At 34.3% G+C, this 22617-nt stretch overlaps 1 protein-coding gene across 4 annotated transcripts in view; it reads right to left on the bottom strand.

Annotated features, from left to right (window-relative positions):
- Positions 1-22617, bottom strand: part of hth (Meis homeobox homothorax) — a 264474-nt gene that overhangs the window by 96600 nt on the left and 145257 nt on the right. For all 4 annotated transcript variants that reach the window (XM_090112569.1, XM_090112571.1, XM_090112570.1 and 1 more), the window contains exon 10: positions 6000-6148. In XM_090112569.1, the coding sequence (XP_089968695.1) occupies positions 6000-6148 (149 nt within the window). The remainder of the gene's footprint in view (positions 1-5999; positions 6149-22617) is intronic.

Raw genomic sequence — 22617 nt, 5'->3', positions numbered from 1 at the left:
TTTAAGGAAATATGTAGCTTAATGTTTGTTAGTAACTGTAATGTAAAATTGAAATAAATAAAAGTCGTTAACAAAATTTCACTCATACACAGAAAAACAAATTTTCTAAAATTTTCAATATATTTGTATTAAAAATTAAAATCACATAAAAACATGAGATTTTTTCTGTTATTTAAAAATTGGCAAAAAATCTAATTAGAGATAGAAAAATAATATATTTATCTGGTTTATTTGTCACAGTTTTTTTTTGCAAAAAAAGTGTAAAAAAATGATTTTTTTCTTTCTAATATTTAATATTTAATTTAATATTTCAGGACAATTTTCACACACGGCACGATCTGATCCCATACTAAGCTTTCGCTTGTGTTATGGAAACCAGATGGCTGATAAATATACATATATAATTTTAAATAAATACTTATATACCTAGATAATTAACACCCAGACACAGAGCAAACATAAATTTATATATGTTCAACACACAAATATTGGCCCCGGGTGGGAATCGAACCCACGACCTCTGGCTTGGAAGGCAGGGTCACTCCAACCAAGCCAACCGGTCAGTCAAACAAGTCAATAACTGCGTTAAAAACAACCGACTTCAAACTTGCACTTGCAACATTTACAAATACAGACAAAAATGCTCATAAAATAAAAACTACTGGGCCTATCCGAATAAAATTTTTATGGGACCAATTCGACACCATCCCGCATCGAACAAAAAAAGAATCACGTAAATCGGTTCAGAAACCACGGAGTAATCGGTGTACATACATAAAAAAAAAAAAAAAAAACATACCGGCCGAATTGATAACCTCCTCCTTTTTTTTGAAGTCGGTTAAAAAATAGGTTTCCATTATTGATTAATTCCATAATCTCAGTATAATCCGATATCGGTTAATTAATACTTGTCACAGATACTGTTTGCGAGGGTCGCGGGTTCGGTTCCCGTTACGTTTGTTTAGGACGAAAGGGTTAATCTATTTGGCTAGTACTATATCGCTTGTTTTTGGATTTTGTCCCATAGTGGGGTAATGGGGTGGTATTGTGTCCCAGAGTGGGGCATTGTAAAGGTGGTTTTTCATTGTGGGTTTTTATTATTTTGTCAATTTATGTTTTATATATATAATTTATTTATTCTGTAACATATTTCTATTGTCATAATTAAAAACAGTAATTGTTCTAAGGCTTATTTTAGGTTTGGCTTTTAGGGCTGATTTTTCAATCCTTGGTTAAATCTTATTCGTCGAATAATGTATAAAACTACCATTTGAAAAACATATTCTAATTGCCCGTATTTGACAGTTTACGTGACATTTTAATATTATCGTGTAATACTTTATTGGACGGATAAGTTTTATCCAAGCATTGAAAAATCGGCCCTTAATATGATATGTACACCTATTATTACTAAGTAGTTATTTTATTATACAAGGATAGTTAACAAAAAAATAGCGTGTGTTCCGAGCACACGTGTCAGAAGTGAAACTTCTTTGAAAGATACCAAATCGTCATGACGCGCCTACAGAAGTTTCACTTCAAAATTTAAAATCTAAAAAACATAAAAGCTAACATCCACACAGAATCGAACTCCGTACCAAAAACTCGTTACCGTACCGTCTCGTTCTATTTCCTGCAGAAACGTATTTCCTGTCCGCGGAAAAATTCCCGGGCAAAAGGAAATAGTCTCCTGGATACCCGGATGTTGGGTGTATGTTAGCCTTTTCGTTGCTATTGAAATACTAGAGTTTTAACGTGACATCGTCTGTATCTATACTAATATTATAAAGCTGAAGAGTTTGTTGGTTTGAACGCGCTAATCTCGGGAACTACTGGTCCGATTTGAAAAATTCGTTCGGTGTTAGATAGCCCATTTATCGAGGAAGGCTATAGGCCATTTATCATCACGCTAAGACCAATAGGAGCAGAGAAATGTGGGGAAAACCGTGGGGCACAGCTTGTTCATTATATGACAGCACTTTAATAATAGTTATAAGTGCAACATTTAAATTTAATACTTTGTACGGAATTGTGTAATAACAAATATAGCATATAGTTTCTAGTTATTCTGCCACTTATATTATTGTAAATTGATTCTTGGAAATCAATGAATAATTTGATATGAAAATTAAAATAAACATAATATTTTATTATTATCCCGTATTGTATTAAATTGTTACTATGTTAACTTAATTATACCTTTAAATAATTATACTTTAGAGTTTGATTGATTGTAAATTTCCAAAAAATATAAATTATAACAATTTATAATAACGAATTATTCACAAACCTCATAAATATCTAGGTGAATATTACCTTTTTAATAAGTGTACAGTAAAATAAATTTAAAGTATATTTAATTAGAATTTCCAAGGAAAAATTACACAACACTGAATTACTAAATCGTTCGTGTTACTCCACATAAACCATTGTTTGTGTCACCAAAAAACCTACAACTTAATTCCTCTACCCGGCCTTCCAATATTTATAAATTCTCATTTTCCGGATTCGTATGCAATTTGCCCCGGACTTCTTAGAGTGAAACTTACGAGTTTCCCTTACCCTAAATAAAGTAGGAAAGGGACGGTGTTTTGAGCGAAAAACGAAAATTGACTCATATTTCGCTTCCCACTTTATTGGATTAATGGTGGGATGGATAATTTCTAACGGTTTAAACCCCCTTCGGATACTCTCTCTTTTTTATACGACTTATCTCGCCAACAGCGCAAAGAAGAATGCCGCTATTCAAATACAATTCTTTTTTTTTTTCAAAATGTTGAATTTAAAAATGGAATCGTCCGGCCAGCAACAAGCGATGTTGCCGCCACAAAAGACATTAATATAATTCGTCATAATTATTTATCATTGTAATCCTTGACATTATTTTATATACATGTATGTTAATTCGAAGCGAGAATCAATTTATTTCTCACCTATGCAACTTTATAAATCGAATGCATTATCATATAGCGGCATTACCATAAGAACTACCGGTTCTGTGCTTATTAAAAATTATTATGTAGTCGCTCGGGGAGACCGCCGAGGCTTTATAAATAAAACGTACCTTCGAAACACGAAACAATCAAACCCAGCTTTGATCTCCGCGACTTTCCCATCATGACATCCATAATCATAAAGTACCAGGCGCACATAGCACACAAAGTACATAAATAAAGTATAAATTCTTTGCTTCCATTCCGGCGCGGTGCCTCTCAAAGCGGGCTACGTAACACAACACCGCCTAGGAATTCCGTGTTTCGCCATCTCTCCACGTCTATGATGTCCTGGTACTTCTATTAATATTAAATGTCACGTGAGTTATGTTCGTGTGTGAAACGGAGCGTGATTTTTGGAAAATGTATTAGAAATTTTGCCTCGAGAAAGGTGAGGAGCGTGTTGAGTCAGTTTTGTTCGGTGCCTTTTCCCTACTCATATTATTTACATGATAAACATGCGAACGGGTTTTTATTTATTTCGCTATCTCGCTAGTTTTGCGCTGTCCCTTCATTTGCATGACGTTTGACACTTAATTATGATCTATGATCATTCTTGAAGTTTTTTGTCCCAAAATTTACAGCCAAAAAAAAAACATTTAAATCTCGAAAAGCATTTTTCCATTCCATCTGTCTAGAAATATCAGTATTGTCTAAAAGATTTATCTCCAACCAAATCTGCGAGAATGCTCACCAAAAACTATTTTATCAAATTACAATGTAATACACGCCGCCGTCGCGCGTAATACAGTTAATCATCGATCCAAGGAGATTGCTACAACTCCATAATGTTTCATACGTGTCGTAGCTCCCCAAGACATAATATTGAATAACGTCGCGTCCCAAATCCCACCTTGGGACTTTAAGCCCTTTCGGGGGGCAAAAATAATTATAAGGCTGAGGTAATCCCGGGACTCCCTGCTGCTTCTCTGCCATTGTTTTTGCCTCAACTACGCGTTAGATGATGTAACAGCTGTTATGGATTTGGTTGATTGATTGGTTCGAGCAGGTGACGATTTTGAACGATAGCTTCACAATTACTTGGAGATTAGTGGAACTTTAAGTTGGATATTGAAAGCACTTACTATTCGATCATGATTAGAAATAGGTAAATAAGTGTGTACAATATCAATGGCCACGAAATATAGGTACTAAACAAAATTCGATTTGTCTTACACTGTTTTATCTACCTATCCCTCCCACATTTCCTACCGTTGCTAAACAATTCAACGTTCAAACATTTCTCTGCTCTGAAACTAGCGTTACAAAATGCAAGAGTCTCGTTGCAGCAATGAAATTCAAACTTATTTGACATGCACGGTCAAGCCAACTTGACATGCACACCGGTCGCGGACAATCGGGTTGTTACAATATAGCACCGCGCTGAATATCAATGTGACCACGATCTGATATCGAAACTCTTTTCGGTATATTTTTGGTGTTTATTTGCGTCATGTTGGATTATTTGGAAAGTGTTACAAATCGTGTTTACAAATATGGGTATGTAATGATAAAGAAAGAAAATACGTCCATTATGGACACATATTATAACTGAATAATTATAAATAAGTAGCAAGATTCAAATATACCAAAATCGTCACCTTGCTTAATGACGTGACGGTATTGCCATGCCACGACCTTGAAATTTTATTTTTTAAAGAAGTTTCACTTCAAAAATCAAATTCTTTCCTCCTCCTAAACGAACACTTATCAAAAGGACTGTCCATCAAGACATTAAAAAAGAACAACCACGTAAGCACGCGAATTAAAGATCGTAACATCGATTCCATTTGTAACATTTGAGGCAATCAGCGCAGTGTCGGTGGCTACAGGTCGCCGGCCACAATCCAATATTACCGACGTGACAGTCGATATAAAATGGACAACCGAATCTGAATTGCCGCCATTTTGACACCGTGTGGTCTCAGGAACAGCTGTTAATTAAGAAAGATATTCGGCGTGTGAAGTTCATTGATGAGTGGAGGATTTTTGGCCTGGTTTTGTAATTACAAGTATGGACAAGGGATAAGAACTATAGATGAGTTATGTTATTAATAGATGGTGTGTTTAGAATTACACAGGTGCAACTAGTTAGAGGAATATAGGTCTAATTTTTGAATGGAAAGGCTTGAAGTACATCGTATCGACTTCAAATGTTTGCACGAAAATTTTGATAATCATAAATAACGCGAGTCAATACATTCCGCTTCGTGATTGATGATTTAAAAAACAAACATTAGCATAAGAAGTAACAGTGTCGAGTGTCGCGGAGTTGGGTGTAATTTCTGGAATGGCTCCGAGGGGGGCGGGGTGCGGGGCGCGAGGGGTAGGGGGTGCAATTTCATTACCGGTCCGGATCTGCGGCCATAAATCACCAAGCCCCGAAGAAGGCTCTGCCGTTCAGGTGACGTCTCCGCATTTCTGTTTTCCGAATACCAAAACGGAGTTTTAATTGGAAAGGAAGCGCACTAAAATCGCGGATTTATTCCAATTCAGCTTCCGAACTCTAAAAATCTGTTCCGCTGTGCGAACTTTAAAAACTGACAATCGAATTAGGGAGCTTTTAGCCGCGCGTTTTTGTCCCGTCTCTGGCCATTACGGCGCTCCAAATTACTTATAATTGCTTCGTTTAGCGGTAAGTGCTTTCATTACGGGCTGGCGGTCGCTTCCCGCGGACGTGTCAACCTTCTAACATCTAGAATATATTAAACAGAATACGCTGCTGTGCTATTTGGAAATAGTATCCTTGGTCGTGTATAGATTTTTCCAGTCGTATGACATTTATCGATTTCACAGTCAAATAATGTTTCGATTTCAAACTTTATCGTTTTTCTTAAACTAGTCAGAGTAATTTTAGTTTTCAAATACACATTTATCGGAGATACAATACAAATACTGTTTATTGAGTGTTTTATTTTAATAGTGTTGAGTGTCGAGGGAAATTTCACCTACAATATAACCATAATTTGCGTTTTTCAACATATTTTTCAAATAAAAAGCACTTACCGTTAAATGTTGAAAGAGCCACGCCCGGAGGATATTGGTGGCTACCTTCGGGAAGATCCCCCGTTTCTTCTGGTTCTTCTTCCCGTTCGTGTCGTCGTCCTCCTCTCCCGTTCCCTCCCCGGAACCGATACTCGCGTTGCTTGCATCCCCTGTAATAAATATAATATTAATTTAAATTATAGTATTAAAGATTTCATTTTTGTATCTACACACATCCGTAGAAGTCCCTTGTTTTTGATAAGTTCATATGTACTTAAGATATGGTAAATAAATGAGTTTTATTTTCACGCGGCATAAAATATTATATTGAGTCTTTATATAATAATGATAGCATAAGAAGACTAAAAAGCCGTCTAACTTCAATCTTGTTTTATATTATTTTAAACACTAGCGTAGGCTTCTTATCAGCTATCTCTAATGTCTATGGCCATATTAACGTTCTGAAGCCTATCTGACCGTACAGACGCTCTCATCCGAATGATTCACTGACGATAATTGCGACTGCTTTTTCACCGAGATACAATCGAAAACAAATCGTTTCCATTTGCAAGTTATCCAGGCAGATTCAATTAACATTAAAAATAGGAACAGCATCAGATAATACATCATCCACGTATCCGTTGAGAACAAGACAGTCGCGACAAATTTCAGCGTAGCTCATTAAAATAATGTGTTAATCGTAACGTTAGGAGCGACGGAGATATTTCGACGTTCTTATCAGCTGTGCGTCTGGCATATTAATTAGAAACGCCAACTAGTATTTATTTAATCACCTGCCACACCGCTGATTCCTATCTTGCGTATATACACTTAATTAATTCTTGGTGCGTCGCGCTGTACGTGTCTAGTTCGCTATTTGTTGCAGATTCTCTTGTTTTCCGCGTTTCGCTTATAATATATCTATCAAGTGCCTTCGAAGTGGCACGAGAGCATATTTTTCCCGTATTAAAGATATCACGTTACACGTAGATGAGCGCGATGGTATTGGGGTATCATGAAGTAACGAGTTTGTGACAATAGAAATAGCTTGTTTATTCAGACATAAAGACGAAAGCGACGCTAGAGCACAATACAAAGATACGTCTGTTTTTCTGAATAATTAATGCGAATTTCACTTCGGGAATGTACGGAGAACAAAAGCACACGATAAACAAATTAGCGTGCACTGAGCTACATCAAATATTCATTGGAAGAAGAACAAATCGAATCAGCGAGCGGGTGTGAGCTCCGTCTTACTCCTGCACTCCTTGTACTCCGATGTTAATAAATAAAAAAATCCAAAAGCAGCACGTTCCAATTGTTTCTGCTTGTTTGCCTTATTTGGACGATTTTATTGTCCTTTTTCCTTTAAACAAGCGACTTAAATTGTTAGAACAGTTTTTCTTTCCGTACGTTTCTATATTTCATTGAATCGGATGTTCGGTGAACGTGAGCAATTGGTGTTTTGTTTTGTTTTATTGACTACCTTGTAGCCTCATAAATGGTTAGGTCTGGGATTGAGGTAATGTAAGATGAAAACAAACGAATAGCATGTTTGTGACGAAGAACCAATCATAATTACAACATTTAAGTAGTTCAATTTCATTAAAAATAAATTTTCTAGACACATTACTAGTCATTAGAGAACGTATTATAACAGAGTTCTACAAGGTTCATATCCAGGACCGGTATTATAAAATATCTTCAACATTAGAAAAATGCGAAAGGGCCATTATATTACTGACAATGATGAAACGTATCGAGTGTCTGCATATCGCGACCGGTGGCATTGTGATGGTAATGGGGGCAAAGTAATAAAATTACTCTTACGCCATTACACAACACCCTCTAGTTGCATTACGTGTACAGGGTGGAGCAATAAAACGTTTTGTTCAAAACTTTATTGTCACTGTAAATGTTTTGTTTTATAGATTTATTAACGCTGTTTTATAGGGTTTTAATTAATAGAATCAGTCGTAACTTGTAAGCTTTGATTTAAATATAACAAAAAATCATAATCAAAAGAATATGTTTTAAGAATAGACAATATGTTGCAGGAATTGTTTAAAAGTTAAGTATAACACTAAAAAAGATTTACTTCATTACTATATAATATGTAGTTTTTCGAGGTTGTCAATATCACTATTTAAACTGTAATAACGTCACTGTTCTAATGAGTTCAATAATTTCTGAATGAGACGCATATGTGAATGATAATAAATGGATATGTATGTTAGTAATGATGTTGTTTGCTACGAAAAACAATAACTGTAAAATAGAAACAATTCACCCTGTACCACTAGCGTGCAAAATCAGAGTGCAGTTGCATTATGCGAATGTAATCCCCTAATTCATCTTAACACACACACACACACACACAACACCCCCAAATATATGCGTGTGAAAAGTCAAGAGATATTAACTTAATGATAATGCTGGGTTGCATTGTTTCGTATTATGGAATTTGCATTTTATTTTGGCGGTTTGAATCGGCTGTGTTATCACAGATAGGAGGAACTTTTTGATGGTTAAATATGCAAAATATTACTTAATTTTTGTATAATTTGAAGGAACACGATGGTGATTTGAAAGATTTAAGCATACAAAGGGACATAGGGACAGAGAAAGCTACTTTGTTTTATACTATGTAGTGATGATGTATAGAAGTAAAGACTATAAGAATTTTGTTTCCAGGAATTGATTTATAGTCAGAAATACAAATTACGAAAACTGTCAATAGAGAACTGCTAATAAATGTTGAAGCGAAGTGAAGAATACAATTAAAATCGATATTTTAGCTTCAAAACATTTTTTTTTTCACAATAAGTTTGAAAATCGTGTTTTTCTATGAAACATAACATGGAAATATTCACAACTAGCAAGTTTCAACTAAAACAGCTCATTAGTGTTAATCCTGCGGTGTCTCGTGGCGTTTGTAAGCCGATTGCCGCAACCCGACACCGAATCCGCGACCCCTGTGCGAGAGCACGCCACCACTGCACTGGGGTGAGGGTTGGCAATTTTGGTGGTTTTTTTGAAGTAAGAACTTGTAATATTTTGTGCATTTGTTGTAATATTTGATAACTTGAAAATTTACGTGTAAATTTAGCATGTTTTATTATGGCCAAATACAGAATTTTCCATATAACCATACTTGAAGAAGTTACAATTATAGAGTATACAGTTTACAACTTTAGTCGTCGTTTTAAATCTTAAGTGAACTTTCCCGAAATAAACTCTTTTATCATACTAAAGTGTACGCAAAAATGTCAAAGTAATAACAGCTCAATACAATTCCAAATAGTGATGTCCAATTTTTATCGAGCACTTTGCGAACCCAAGACCCCGCGTGTCATTGACACCACTGGTTCCTGCGAGATTTATCGCGTCCAACATTAGTGCAGGGCTATCGAGTTACGCCAATCAACTGAAAGCACGCGCCGCTAGTGATGGGACGACGTGGGAAATGTCGATAATATGGTGTTTGTTTACAAACATTGCGATTAAGTTTTTCAATTTTATTGAAACGTTGAGAAACATTTTAGATAGAAAAATATGCTGAGCATTGGACTTACAGAACCGTGTAAATTCATCATAGAGATAAGTTTAGTGACTTGTGATTCAAAAAATTATTTAAAACAACAGACGTTTTATAAGTTTGTAGAATTGTTATCGAATTTACGATAAAAGTCTATTATAGCTATATTTTTATCTGTAATCTTTCTTCATCCGTCCAGTAATATAATTCATAAAGCATTTATCTAATGAATTTTTAGTTTAGTTTTTTTTATTATTTTCAGTCCTCAACTCTTTACTCAACGCAAAAGTGTTTGAATCACGCACAAATTATCGACAACGCATGCATTGCGCAACCCTCCATCCGCGGTGTGGTAATGCCCAATTTGATGGATTGGCTTCTTTGCAGGCACTATTTGCAAACACCCTTATCTGGACGACGGAGGGGCAAGGGCGGGGGGCTAATTAAAATTGGCACCCGAAACGGGAGACTTATCACCAAGATCTGTTGAATCGAATATAGTCTTTATTTCGATTATGTTAAGGTATGATTTCCTGTGAATAAAACTATTGAGGGTATTTGCTAGCTTTTGTAAGCTTATTGGGTGACGTAATGACGGCCAAGGGTGTGACGGGAATGCGTGTTCTTATTGGAAATCTGGTCCGGATCGGTAATTTTAATGTTTTGTTTGCATCTTTGTAACGGTGCGGTGTTATTTACGCTTTTAATTTATTTAATCGATTCTAAAATATTTTGATACTTAAATTAAAGTAATTATTAGATCCTTAAGCGGTTCTAGTGCTTTTAGTCTTTGTTGTTTTTTTCAATTTTTTTTTAACTAGGTATTTTCTAACCCAGGCGGAGACAATAGGTACTTCAACATTATTAAAATCCGTTCAGCCGTTCTTGATTTAGTTGTTATACTAGCACTTTCTTTCATACCGATTTCTTCAATTCATGGCTCGCTTTCCTGTATTTTCACAGTCATCGATATTTTAACATTTTTGTTAATACATATAATTAATGTTAATGGTAACATCCCTATAATGCTCTTCAGTAATTATCTAGAGTGATTATTGCGACCTATAAAACACCACGTAAGCTTAATTACTAACGCTGTCAAATATTAATTTGATGTTTTAGCCAAATAGCGTGCTGTGGCTCAGTGGTTAACTCAGCATAATGTTAGAGGGTCGTGAAGTTATTATTCAATTTTTATTTAAGGAGTATACCGAAAAAATTTAAATTGATTGGTGCTTTCAGTGCCATCCTACTTAATAATATAAATGCGAAAGTTTGTGAGGATGGATGTATGTATGTATGTTTGTTACTCTTTCACGCAAATACTACTGAACCGATTACAATGAAATTTATCAGACATATAGAGGGTAACTTGGATTAACACATAGGATAGGTTTTATCTCGGAAATCGCATGTGACCGGGAACTATGCGGGTTTTTCTTTGAAAACGCGGGTGAAGCCGCGGGCGGAAAACTAGTTAGTTTTAAAAGAATATTTTATTTTCTATTTTTGAGCTTGATTTTTAAATTTATTACCTTTCTAAATAATGTATTTAAATGAATCCTAAAAAGACTTGCAATTTTATCATGTAAGTCAAAACTTATATTACAAAAAACAAGGTTACAGGGAAATAAATACACGCGTTATCTAATCAGCAAACACCTCTTGAGATAAAATCAAATAAAAAGTACATTTCGCATTTAATACGATAATGAACGCTTATCATTCGAATATCTAGAACGGCTAAGCTCGTAAAGATGTGGACGTATTACCTGCTGATAACATCTTTTATCTGTAACCGAAATTGTACTTAACGTTGATGAATATGCAATTTGGATTTTAACTGTCTGCCATCTTTGGTTAAAATCTGTAAGTGGAAATTTAATAATTGACTGCTCTTATAAACACAAATCCACACACGAATTGTAACTTTTTTGTTACAGATGGTGTGTAGATTTTTCTGTTGACAACTTGAAATTATTTTCAACTAGGTATTGTAAAAACAATGTGTGGCAACATATAATAAAATATCGTTTCACACACTTTACAGCAAGCGTGGTCAGTCTCCCCGTGACCGTCATAGTTTCTAAGGGCCGATTTTTCAATCCTTGGTTAAAATATATCCGTCCAATAAAGTATTACACGACCATTTTAAAATGTCACCTGTAAACTGTCATATACGGACAATTAGAATACATTTTTGAAATGGTAGTTTAATACGTTATTCGATGAATAAGTTTTAACCAAGGATTGAAAAATCAGCCCTAAATGAAATAATACTCGCGTTAAATGAAACACGAGAAAATACTACCTATCAAACTCAAACATTTATATATTCAATTAGACTTTTCTAGATGCACTTTTGAATCGTCCATCGTTACCATTTAGCACCGATTCGGAAATCATTTTCTACAGAAGAAGAACCGAAAAAAACTCCACAGTTAAGTGTAAGTAAGTAAGCCAAAGTACATGATATCAAATCTTTCTTTCTTACCCACACAATTAAACCATCCTTAAAACCTTCATACATCTACCATTTGAATAAACCTTCAAACAGCAGAACATTTAATGGATCATAAAGCCACCCCATAACTCGGCTATCTGTGCGTCTTAATTGGCCGTTCCGCCAGAAATCCTCTATTGCTGATATTAAACTAATTTTCAATGTCTTGTAATCGTCCGTGAGGAGTCTGTTTTATTGTTATATAATTGGTTATATTATGTTGAGTTGGAGTTTTCTGATTTTGTATGGTTCTGCTTTCGTAAGTAGTTACGTTAGACATAATAACAATTAACAACGTGTTTTGCTACACTGAGAAGGTAGTCAAAGATTTTTTATTTTTTTTTAACGTGGCAAGAGGCTCATTTTAGTTAGGTAAGGAAATTTAACAGCAGTGTGTAAATCAAGATATTTATCTTCCTAGAACCATGCTAAAATGTCAATGTGCATCATTTAGTATCTACAAAAGACTGACGTTCAGCAAGACCTAAAAATGCAATTACAACCTATTTACAGAACAATCTTTATATCCAGTCCCAGGTCCCTCTAACCCCCACGCCGTTTAGCACATAACGGGGTCGAAACGACCCCCGGAATGCGGCTTTTCATCCGCACATTGATTTCAATTTGAATTTTAATTGCGGAATATTACAAAATTACATTACTTTATATGCACCCCGGGCACTGATTTTTGCATATTTTTAACCCTGTTTTGCTGATAATAGTGCATATTTTAGCGAAGGGTGTTCGGGTGACTAGATTTGATTAATTCATATTTAAGTAAGATTAGAAATCGAATTTCGGCGTCAATAGCGTACAATTCTAATAAGATTAAGATATTATAATTCATATTGGTGGGCAATTTCTTTCATAAATAAAACCGGCCAAGTGCGAGTCGGGCTCGCGCACAAAGGGTTCCGTAGCAGCAAATATAATAAATTACAGTTAAATCAACCTATCTCAAAAACTATAAGAGATACTTTGATCAAACCAAAAATCGTTGAAAGAGTTAATTAGCATGCATCACCTCTATTTTTTTTAGAATTTTATACCCCGTAGTTATAAAAATAGAGGGGGGGGGACATACTTTTTACGACTTTGAGAGCTGATATCTCAAAAACCGTTCACTTTAAGAAAAATGTTTTTTAGAAAACTTTATATCATTTTTAAAAGACCTTTCCATTGATACCCCACACGGGTATGTACATCGAAAAAAAAAATTTCATCCCTCAGTTACATGTATGGGGGGCCCCACCCCCAATTCTTTTTTTTACTATTTAGTGTCATATTTTTGTAGCGGTTCATACAACACATATTCCCATCAAATTTCATCACTGTAGTACTTATAGTTTCCGAGTAAATCGGCTGTGACAGACGGACAGACGGACAGACGGACAGACGGACATGACGAAACTATAAGGGTTCCGTTTTTGCCATTTTGGCTACGGAACCCTAAAAGTATAGAAGAGGAGACAGGGTTATAAGATAAGCTAGAGATAATGTATAGGTATGTATTATGTATGTATTTAAGGATTGGTAACTTTACTCAATAACATTTGAATTCTAATCGCGAGAGATAAGTTTTAATCTCATATAACGGTCTTGAGTAAATTGTATTTTTTCACTCAAACGTGTTCAAGTATTTGCCATTTATGTATATTGTAAGATAATACTGTAATAATGTTAATTAATGTTTAATGCAATTCAAATAATGTTTGTGTAATTAAATTAATTATGCGCGAGTATTTGCGAAATTCATGGCGATATTAAATGGGTTTAAAAGCTTTTTGATTTTGTTTGTTATCTTAATATAATTACTGGAACATCTTGAAATGTATTTTGAGAATATTTTTTCATGTTATAGTTATTGAACTGCGATTTTGTATAGGTAATTTAATTTAGGGACTGTTTGTGTAGCAGAGTTCATCAAATACTTTAAAAAAATCAGCATGAATAAAAAAAGCATGTGTCAGAAGTGAAATTACTTTGGAAAGATTCAAAGATACCAAAATCGTCGTCTTACTCCATGACATGATGGTAATGCCATGACGCGACCATGAAATTTTACAACGCGCCTAAAGAATTTTCACTACAAAATCAAACCTACGCTAAAATAATTTCTTATCTATAGTTTTTTTCGTAAAAAGTGAGCCATATTTCACAGATGCCAAAAGAAAACAATACTTCAATCTCAAACACATCCTTTAAATCACAATTCCGACTCAAATCCCAACATAGCGACACTGTGATTAAAAGCTATAAGGGTCGTTTTGATACCCATTTGACATATAATTAAAATGCAAATTTTTCTAATACGACCCATTTCGCCCAGTCGCCTCCCGTTAAGAGACGGTTAGCGCCGGCAGCGGGGGGTTAGCCGTTTATGATATTAAGATTTTGTATTCATAATTGATGTGAAAAATTGGTGATTTTGAGGATCTTTTTGTGATTACTAATTTACTATACTACTAATGATTGTAATAGTTTAGGATTTAGTTTTTGATATGTTAAGAATTGTTCAATTTATAAAATTGATTGAATTGTTAAATTTATTTCAAAAAACAAAAAATAAATTAAATCTCAGTAAAACTGAGAAACAGAATAAATACATGCAAAAGTATAATATGATAACTAAGTAATTACACTACATATTTACAAAAAAAATATTCAAAGGTTTATATATAGGCAACACAAAATGAATATTTTTGTAGATAGCCTTAATCTCTAGGTTTGAGTTTCACCTTAACTGAATTAAGTAACTCAAACTCAAACATTTATTTATTCAACTAGCGGTCCGCCCCGGCTTCGCCCGTGGTACATATTGACGTTTTCTCTACATAAAAACCATCCTCGTACTTCAAGGAATATAATAAAAAAAGAATTATCGAAATCGGTTCAGCCGTTCTCGAGTTATGCGCTTACCAACACATTTTCCGATTCATTTTTATATATAAGAAAGAAGATTAGACTTCTTCGAGAAGCACTTTTGAAACGTCATTACATATTTTTAACATTTACCACCGATTTGGAAAGCAGTATCTACGGAGAAGAACTGGCAAGAAACTCCATAGTTGCATCCATATCCATCTATACATATATTCCATAGGACGTACTATTTCACTAATTCTCAACATTACGATTAACATTTGAACTCGAGTTAATCATATATAAGTATAAAATTGTAAATCCCAACGCAGGCAAGCCAAGCTCGTTAAGGTCTATAAAATTTTATGCATTGACTGCGGGGGGCGAGCGATACGAGAAATCTTCGAATTACCTGTTGATTTATTTTAAATAATTCGAAAAACTTTCGATTTTGTCGTATTTTTAAAGGCCCTTTGTCCAGCGGTTTCATTTGGCTTGTCAATTTTGGAACGGATTACGGTTAAATTCGATTAAGTTGAATATTTTTGCAACAAATTTACAATGGAGAGACTTTGTAATGCCTTTTTGTATTCCAAATGATACTAGTTTATGGAATAGTAATATCGTTGTGATAACAAAAAGCATCATCTTGTTTACAAAGTCTTTGCATTGTTATTGTACATTTCATATTTCTTATATACCGCTTCAACTGCAATTATGCTTTTTTCATACGTACTTATGTTTCCCATACATACATACACAATACTTAGCTATCATAATTATAATTATAATCCATACACATAAAACGGTACGTAAAAAAAGGCATGCCAATCGCCCGCAGAGCCTCCTACGCCTAGTAGCATCAACCGGTCATACCAGGCGAGCAGTAATCCGAGGCACTGTGTGCGGCCTGTATTTATGAACACCGGCATCTCATGCGACCCTGGTACACGCTCGTAACATTATACCTACTTGTTGTGTGATTAATCCACTGTTTGTCCGTTTGTGCGTCGGGCCTCATATTTCAATCCGATAAAAATAACCTCTCCCTCACTGTGACGGCTTATAAAAATTTCTTGGGAAATTCACGCGTCTCATAATAATATGACGATTTTATTCAAAATAAAATTTCTCACGGCAAAACCCATATTGGCTTGTAAAAAAAAGTAAAAATACACCAGTGTCATCGGCCTTTGATCGCTCGATATGTGTACGCCGAATCGATACAATCAATTTGTTTTTATTTTTTGGTTTGCATACAAAGATTTTTAATTACGGCAACCCAGAGACAAATCAGTCAAGGTTAATGATGTTTCAACATTAAATACATTCCTTCGATAATCCATACCATAGTTTTTAAGATAAAATCATAACGTATAAAATAAACAGTAAAGTTCAGACAGTAATTAATTTAAACCCAAAATATATCATTGATATGGTCAACTTCTAGAATAATTAAAATTACGAATGCGACGGACAATTTTAAAAACAAAATTTCCCTCCATTTGATATGTCAAAGTCATTTGACAGCTATAATGACATCCACATCGTAATTGCCAGTATTAAAAAAATATGTTAATTAGTCTATCTGTATATAGCGAGGCATGCATGTTGTAACCAAGTTAGGATAATTAAAGTAAAAACTATGCGTAAGGTGTTTAATGACACTTTTTGCTATAAATTCAAATTAGGGTTAATTAATGCAATTAAAAAATATAAGCTCAAATGAGAAAAACAATGTTGGAATTCGAATAAAAATAAGGGCCGAGTAATTATGTGATAGAGAGCTTCCTGAGTTGAATACTTAATAACGAAACAATTACTAAGCTTAAATTCTAGTTGTACGTAATTTTAAATTAGTAATTTATCGATGAATAATTTTTACCACTTTTTTGCCCTACAATTAAAATGATATCTATGTATCTACTAGTTATTTACAAATATTCTAAAACGTATCCTTTCTGTTTATGGAAATTCTTATTTCAATCAATCTTTTCGACATAACAAGTTTCTACTCTTAGAATAGTAAGCCAAATCTATGCTTTATTTCATTAAAAACTTCTCAATATTATACATAATTTGCTTTCGATAGTTTGCAATATGTACCTATATTGCAAACTATCAAAAGCTTCGACATTACAGTACACTATTTGCCCCTAAAAAAAATCTGCCATACCTGTTTGAAGTAAAGCTTTGACTTTCTACTTGCCCCAAAAAGCAACAAAATCTGCCCCAAACCAGTTTGAAGCAGTTCCGGCAAATACTATATTTATATTACTAGCTGGTTCTTACTCCTAATTGTTATTTGTAATGTGATTGAGCTGACGTTACTTGAATACTAAGAGGCGTTATTAAAACAATTATAGTGTCGTAAATCTTTTGTGTGCTGTGCATTTTTATGGCTGTCTAGATTTCAAAGAGCTAACGGATTAAGCCGGAACATTTCATAGTGTAGTGCTTTTTCCTTGTAATAAGCATAGTAAAAAACCTATTATAAATAGTACAAAAAGAGAGAATGGTCTTAAGTGAAAGCCATTTTTGTTCGCCCAACTGTTTTGGTGCAACTGACAATCAAACATGTAAACAATTTCTTCTCTTCGTTATATTGAAATATAATAGCAAATATTATTTTAGTAATTAAGTTGTATTATGTTGGAACCAAAGCTTTTATACAAGTTTTCCAAAATGATAAGATTTTGAATCAACTGTAGTTTGTAGTTCTATATTCTAGTCATCAATCCAAACGCAGCATTCCTCTACTCATCTCCCACAATATGCCTCTCATTGTATCGCCGATAGATACGACGACAGTAATTAGAGCCTCCATAAAATATTGTTCGGCAAAACAAATGGCACACATAAATCAACGACACAATTACAACAAATTGGACAACAAATAACGAATTTTGGCAATCTCCGTCGAGCACTTTACGAGTCCTGTCAATTGTAGATATTTAAGCATTCCACAAGATAGGGGAAATAGGTATTTGGCAACAATACATCGAGGAAATCGTATCGCGACAAACTTAAGAGGACGCGCCTGCCAAAATTTTAAAAGCTGGCAACACCACTTCTAATGTCACGTTTCCCGCGTCTCCAAACCGTTCAGTCCTGACGTCAATTTATTGATTCAAAGTTTTTCACGCGTTAACCTTTATTGTTGCGTTCATCGCGATAACTGTTGTTTTACCATAAATTATTTACAAGCTATCACGACTAACCAATAAAAACATCTTAAAATTATTATACAGCGCGCACGAAATGTCAAATCTCCCGCCGAATCCCATTCGCGCGCTGTCATTAATATTCGAATAGATCTTTAATTGAGCAGTCATTATCTGTGCGATCATAAAATGGCGATTTTACGATAGAGGGCGCGCATTAGCCGTAGTCGCGGGATAAATCAGGTGGAGCACAAATATTACTGTCAGTGGGAGCGTCATAAACGCCGGGCGTTTTGCAATTATTTATTTCGACTGAAATAACTTCGTCGTAAATGCAGTTTTGCAAATAATCTGCGGTATTAGCCGGATTGATGTTGGCGCGTTTTCGGCGCGTCTTGCGCATAAATACGCGATTATATTTGTCACGTAATTAGGGCTAGGACTCACGGTCGGCCACGCTAAGCACTTGACATAAATTTTATATCATTGAAACGCCTTCTTCAGAACTCGCCTAGTGCTCCACAATAAATATTCAATTCATTATTTTAAAAATTTTTGCGAACGCAAAGAAATTTCAAAACATATTGTGTAAAATAATAATAGTCGACAACTAACAATAATTTCATGTCGCATTAGTTGGTACTAAACGATAAAAGATTTTCATAACTTGTCAGTGGAGGCCGGGTCTTAAACCGTCATGTTAGCCAAATAGTAATTGCTACACTGTTATGTTTTCCTGGTACTTGTGCTGGACCTTAATTAAGACTTAATTTATGTTACATGGGCATCGCGACGCAAAGTCGGCTTGTTGGATGTGATAATTTGTGAGATAGTGGCCGGCTTTCGTTTACGAACTTTATGTCACGTGGAATTGGCGCAGAGGCAACTTTTATTGTTTTGCGTCATCCTCTTCCCTTGTGGTAAACAATAGTTGTGTGTATTTCCAAAAAAATACACTTCTAAATTTTTTTCCTGGCAGTTACATTTTTTTTATAAAAAAAAAATTATCGAACAACCATAAACATAATCTAAAATTAGAACGCTATAAAAAAGAAAAGTTTTTGAATTCCGAACGCAATTTACACATCTATTTTATCTGTACAGTGCCACAAACTTATCTGACCCGGTGGCAAAAACTGGAACTACGTGCCGCCATTTTGAAATGTCACATTTTCACAGACTTTTCATACGAAATATTTTGTTTATATAAAAAGAAAGCGACATCAGTGACACCGTCACCGGGTCAGATAAGTTTGTGGCACTATACCATGGTTTCGATGCATCATTGAGACAGAACAAAATGACAAGCAAAAAGTCACAACCGAAACGGGCTGTACGCCCACCTCGTTACGCGAAGTCATCTTCCTTTAAATATAGCACCGTTGACAAACGCGTTTGAACTGTTAGCAGTCTATTTTTGAACATAGATTAAATAGAATTTTCAGTTATATTAAGAGTTCGTGATGAATTCCTCGGAGAGATTTTCATTAATGTAAAATTTATTTCTATAATAGTGATGCACGAATTTTATTGTCTTTGCAACTCTACCTTATTAATTTTTACAATTTGTTTTACGATTTGAACAAGCTGGTAAATACCAAATAATAATGGTTAAATTGATAATAAAATAAACAGTTACATGCATTTAACAAGCTCGTCTGATTTTTGTACGTTTTTATTTTCACCTAAACGATGTCGCGACGGGTGTTAAAATGTAAATTTATGTGGAATCCCTCTGATTTATGAGACGTCCGAAATAACTGTGACATTGTTGATGCGATCTTTATCTTAAGCAGTTTCTTGTTTTAGGAACTAATTAAACACTCACAAAACCATTGCTTTCATTTGAGCTTTAGGATGGGTATTTTTAATCTGTGCTTGTAATTTCTATTTTTAATCTGCATTACGTTTGACATTCAAAAAGTTTTATGACACCTTGTGTTTCTGTTTTTATTTCTAGTTTCATATTCCTTTTAAAAATCTAGACAAAGACAAAGTATTATGTAATAAAATAAACTTTTTCAATCATAATTTAATATAACGAGAATAAACAATAACACAAATAGGCCACCTGCTCTATATGAAAGTACCAGGCTACTATAAATATTAAAGAGATGGCGGGCGCGCGTCGCATTTGCATACGATGTTCAATTACGATCCTGGAGTATGGAATGTATAAGTAGCTCTCATATTGTTATGCTTTTCGGGTACCGTGATATTTTTTTAATACCTACTATATCATCTACAAACAATAATTTAAAAAAAAAATGCCTACATTAATACTGTTTTCTTAAACTAGATACATACCTACATACATTATGTATTTTGGTTAGGTACCTATATATTATGACTTCAAGAATAAAATAATACTTCAGATCGTAGATTTGAAAAGAAGATAAGCTATATCGTATAGGAAACAAAATGCATATTTTTATTCCAGTAAAAAAGGAAATAATGTGTAAAAAACTACATATGAATATCAACGCCATCTGCCGGCAAGTAGCGGTATCTGACATCGAAAATCGATTAAAGTTTCGAATTGTTATTCTAAAAGGCGTTGAGCTGCAGGCGGTTTAATTTAAATATTCGAGAACAAAAATGATTTATCCTGCGGCTATGACAATGTTTAACTACGTGAAGTGAGATTGACCGCAACTTAAATATATTTTACTAGCTCTGCTTATGTTTTTTATCTATGGTCACTTGAGCTCATATTATCTTTTTTTCTAACCAGCCAGTCACAACTTGCGGTTACGCTGCGAATAAAATATAACCTTTTTCGTCATTATTTATGTGAGAATGAAAGATGAAATAAGTGTATTTACAACAAGAACTTGAGTTTGTCTATTGTTTTTTTTTTAAATTGACGAGCGATTAGGATTTCTGTCATATCTGACATAAGCGTCCACAGATTAAACAATATTATATCGGCTTTACTTTTTTGCGCGCACAATAATTTTCAGCCAGCATTATTTCGCGCCAATCTCGCAAGCTCATAAATCAATAATCATCCACAGAGTATGCAAATAAGGTATTATAACAGCAATATACAATCGTATTGATTAAATGACATCACGTATGGGTAATCTGTGTGATTATTTCAAATCACCGACACATTACATTAGAGGTAATCTCGTGTAATGGCGGCCGTGATCGCCTCCACTGTTAGTGTTGCCAGTTATACCTGATTGTCCCGAAATGTGGGAAACGAAAGACAATAAAAATTATGGGGACTTAAAATGTATATTGTGCTATTAAATTCACATTGTAAAGATAATGGGATTGTTGTTTAAACGTTTATCTTTCCGTCTGTTATAGCGTATTTACATAATACGAATGTCTCTTTTAAATATTATACGGAATAAACTTAATTCGGAGGTTATTATAAATACAAGTGCATGGTTTTGGAATGTTCAAAGATATCCTTAAATATGTGATTTAATGTTAAAACCGAGTGTACGTTTTGCGTAAAATTTAAATTAAGATATAAGCGATTTAAGGAATCTTCAATTACATATAAAATGCAAATCCGGAGCCGTTCCGACAATTTATGTCGTAAGCCCACTTCATTAAGCGTTTCCTTAAGGTTAAATGCTCAAAATTACTGACACATCATTTTGTAGCGCATTAAAAATATAAGTGTCGTATAAATTGGTTGCGATCGTAAGAGGTCTTGTAATTAATGGGATACAGGACAAGTTATGCACATTTGTCGGCTGGCAACACTGATTTTAGGCTTACCGCAAGCTGGCAACACTAAAAAAGAAAAGCAATAACACGCATGTCAAGGAGCAAAGTTATAATTTTAATCTTGTCAAATCCCTATTTTTATTAACTCGCTTCGCAATGTGAAATAAGAAATCGCATAAATTCGCAATTTTATATCTGTTATGATATCCGTAGGATGGTTTTGAATGTATTTATAATGCAAAAATATGTCGGAACTGTCGCCGCACGTGCGTGGGATGACATATCAGCCATTTTGATATGCTGTTGTGACATTTAACTTGCTTTTTATGCAATTACAGCTTATTGAGCTGTAGCTTCGATAGTTAAAATTGTTGACTAACTATTGTTCTATGATTTTACTATTGTTATGTATTAGGGAGAGCTAATTTTGGTAAGTATTAATTTCTTTTTAAAATATAAAGTATTTTTAACTTAGTTCGAATCTACCAGAAAAACTTCCATTAAAATTTATCCACCTGAAAGTATTGGCCGAACAAATGACAGTATTTTGATATTGTATACCTAAGTTACTATAAGTTCCCGAACGCATTTATTAAAAAGCGATTATTTTACCATTCCCAACTAACTTCATTTGTAACTAAAGATAAAGCTATCCCTTCACAACACCTCTAAACCAACATGACTCAAACATTCACAAAATACCACACATTCCCAATCTATTGAAACCAGTTTTTCAACAGCATTTGTATTAAGTAGATGGCCAATTCAAAAAATCACTATAATTTTGTCGGAGTGAAACTATGAGCTGTCAAAATTGACGTCCGTAAATCATCTGTGCGTTTTTTGTTCTCTAATAATTTCGTTAAGGGCTTTTCAAACGGA

This window comes from Colias eurytheme, chromosome 18 (genome assembly GCF_061535395.1).
Source record: "Colias eurytheme isolate Ceu_HAF_F1 chromosome 18, ilColEury1 Martin Lab GWU primary, whole genome shotgun sequence".
NCBI classification, from domain to species: domain Eukaryota; kingdom Metazoa; phylum Arthropoda; class Insecta; order Lepidoptera; family Pieridae; genus Colias; species Colias eurytheme.
This window is presented reverse-complemented; position numbering and strand designations above follow the sequence as displayed.